At 31.9% G+C, this 3,009-nt stretch overlaps 1 protein-coding gene across 1 annotated transcript; it reads left to right on the forward strand.

Moving 5' to 3' along the window:
* Positions 1-4: 4 nt before the first annotated feature.
* LOC118757221 (E3 ubiquitin-protein ligase TRIP12-like) lies at positions 5-2,413 on the forward strand (the record flags this gene model as incomplete). Its single annotated transcript, XM_036491950.1, has 1 exon — positions 5-2,413. A coding segment is annotated over one exon (318 nt), but the record flags the coding sequence as incomplete, so codon positions are not given.
* Positions 2,414-3,009: the final 596 nt, after the last annotated feature.

Below are 3,009 nucleotides of genomic sequence, written 5' to 3' on the forward strand. Positions count from 1 at the left end.
TCACGGTTTTACACAAGATTCCCAAGCTATACAACATTTATACGATATACTATCATCGTATACTCGCGATGAGCAACGATTATTCCTGCAATTCGTTACCGGCTCGCCACGTTTGCCAACCGGCGGCTTCAAATCGCTAACACCACAGCTAACCATAGTGCGTAAAACGCTTGATGGTAATCAAAATCCAAATGATTATTTACCATCGGTGATGACATGTGTGAACTATTTAAAATTACCCGATTATTCGAGTCGAGAAGTGATGCGACAGAAACTGAAAGTTGCGGCAAATGAGGGTAGCATGTCGTTCCATTTATCGTAAATACGCAATGTTGCGAAACGAAGAAGTTGGCAAGTAAAATGATGTAAGTTAGCAATCAAATTGAATAGTCGGGTGATATCGTTAAACCTGAGTTTAACGTGAATAAAACTAGAAGTAACTGGAAAACTATGCACCAAGCAAAGGAAACATTTTGAAAAGCCAAAAACCAGTTATATGTACAGAAACAAATAAACACACACACTCCCTTACATACATTGATACACACCCACACAAACATTTGAAATATATTCTTAATTACTGAATTCAATATGAAATATGAAATTAATTTAATGGAAAAAGAATAAATAAAATATAAAATGGGAATAAAACATGTCAGCCAAGAAAATTTGAACTATAAAATTAGAGTTGAAGCAGAGTGTTTTTAACGCACAAGCGCAAACGTTACACAAGCTTACATACTACATTCTTACTCAAGACGTGAACACGCAATAACGCAAATTATAAAAATTTATTGCGTTCATACACGTTGAAGAGGATGCGTTTGAATGCGAGCGCAGGATTTTGAATAGAAAATTTATTTAATCAAGCTACGAAGAAACTCGAGCGCTAGAAAACTAGGCAGTGACTGTGCTTATAAACGTTGTATGTACTGTAAATTCGTTGCAAATACACATACAAAAAATTTATATTAACATTGTGATGATAATATTTTTTATGCAGTATAGGAAGTAAAATTAAGGGAAGTAAACGCGTAAAGAATGGCAACAAAATTTCGAAGCTAAATAATTAGGCAAGCCAAGGATTTAAAAATAATGGCGATGGAAAGAGTAGCAAACGTAAACGATAGATAATCAAACTTATAGATACTTGGACTTATTAAATTCATAATTCTTGTGGAGTAATGATAAAGCGGAGCTAGATACAAATATGTTTTTTTTTTATAATGGCGAAGTGCTTTAAATTTGTTTGTGTGAAGTAGTTGTGCTTATTATTATTTTCGTTTAGCTTATTATTGATTTATACGATTTAAAACTAAATTTAGTGTTATGTAACTGTTTTGTTAATACATATGTACATACACACATACATTTGTTCTTGAGCAAATCTTCATGTATTTTTTCTATTCTGTCACGTATTTATACCAACGAGAAGTGTACATGTATTATAGCTTATATGTCTTATGTATTGATACACTACAGGTACTTACACCTACATAAATTTGCAAGAGGAAAACACAAAAAGAGTTTTACAAATTAGCTAAAAACACGTTTAGTTTTTGTAATACCCGCCAGTAATACTTGAAATATTCATAACATATACATAATATATATAATCTTAACTAGCTGAATGAAGAGAGAAAATACAGCATAGTTTTAGGCAAAGTTGCGTATTCTAAATGCAGATACTAGTGAAGAGACAAATGTGCGCAGTGGACAAACAGCAATTTTAGTTTACTTTCCCGTGCTACTACATGCGAGAAACATAGTCATACATACTTCTAAGCAACTATTAGCAACGAGGGTGTGGTGGCTCTTCAATAGGGCATATGTGTGCATATACATGTACATATGCATAGGAACATACAGATATTTCATATAAATACCTAACATAGCCGTTTAGCAAAAAGTGTAAGCATACTTATGCATTCTTATACACATATTCATACATACAATATGAACATGCAATCAATTTAAGTGAGATTTAGGCTAAGTGAATAACAGGATTAATTCGTGCGCACGCTCGACCACATATTTCAAGTGTATTAATTGTAAAACAGTTAAATCCATAAATATTAGTGCCGATTCGTTAGTTAAGCACAAAACCCATTGGCTGATTTCACAAGACACTACGATACATCAGCCGTGTCGCTGGCGTTTCTCTTATTTTCCACTGCTGGCGTTTTGTATTTTAGTAGTCCGTGTTCTACAATTTTTTAATTTTTAATGATCTTCGTTGTTCTTTAACTTGCCTTATCCTTATCGTTTTTTTGAGTTAATGCAATCACTTGTAATTGTCCTTGAATACGTTTTTTTTTTCGCTGGTCACCCATTGCTATTATCAATTTACCCGTACATATATATCTAGCTACGAAATATAAAAATATACCAATCGTAGCAAAAAAACAAACAACTTACAAGTACATACATAATTAACATGAATATTTCCATACATACACAATTCTTCTAATTGTCAGTTTAATGTTTAATAAGTGAAAGAAATAACGCTAATTGAAAAATGGAAATATGCGTAAACTATACATACACACATTCAATATATACGCATATACATATATAAATATAAATATTAATTAATATTACCTAAAACACATATACATATATATGGAATATTTCAAAAATATTAACTCGTAATTTAGTCGTAAACTATTGCATAACATTAAAAAACCCCTAGTTTAAACAATCAAAAAGTGAAATGTATTAAACGGAAAATAAAAATACATAAAAGGAACTCAATAACAAATATAATCAATATTGAATTCAATAATAAAAAAAATGTTCGTTTTATTTCTTCTTCCATGTTGGATTCAGTGGCATTCAGCTCCATCCATTTAAAAAGCTCTGTACTTCGGTACGATGAGCTTCAAATGCTAAGCGACAGGGAAAACGGCCGCAAATTGTATCAGGAAGTTAGGCAACTTACGGTAGGTTTCAATACCGGGGCAAATGTTCAGAGCGTTCTTAAATTTCTTCACCTTTTGAAAGAAAATA

The sequence above is a fragment of the Rhagoletis pomonella genome, unplaced genomic scaffold, assembly GCF_013731165.1.
Source record: "Rhagoletis pomonella isolate Grant_MI unplaced genomic scaffold, Rhpom_1.0 Rhpom_scaffold_15467, whole genome shotgun sequence".
NCBI classification, from domain to species: domain Eukaryota; kingdom Metazoa; phylum Arthropoda; class Insecta; order Diptera; family Tephritidae; genus Rhagoletis; species Rhagoletis pomonella.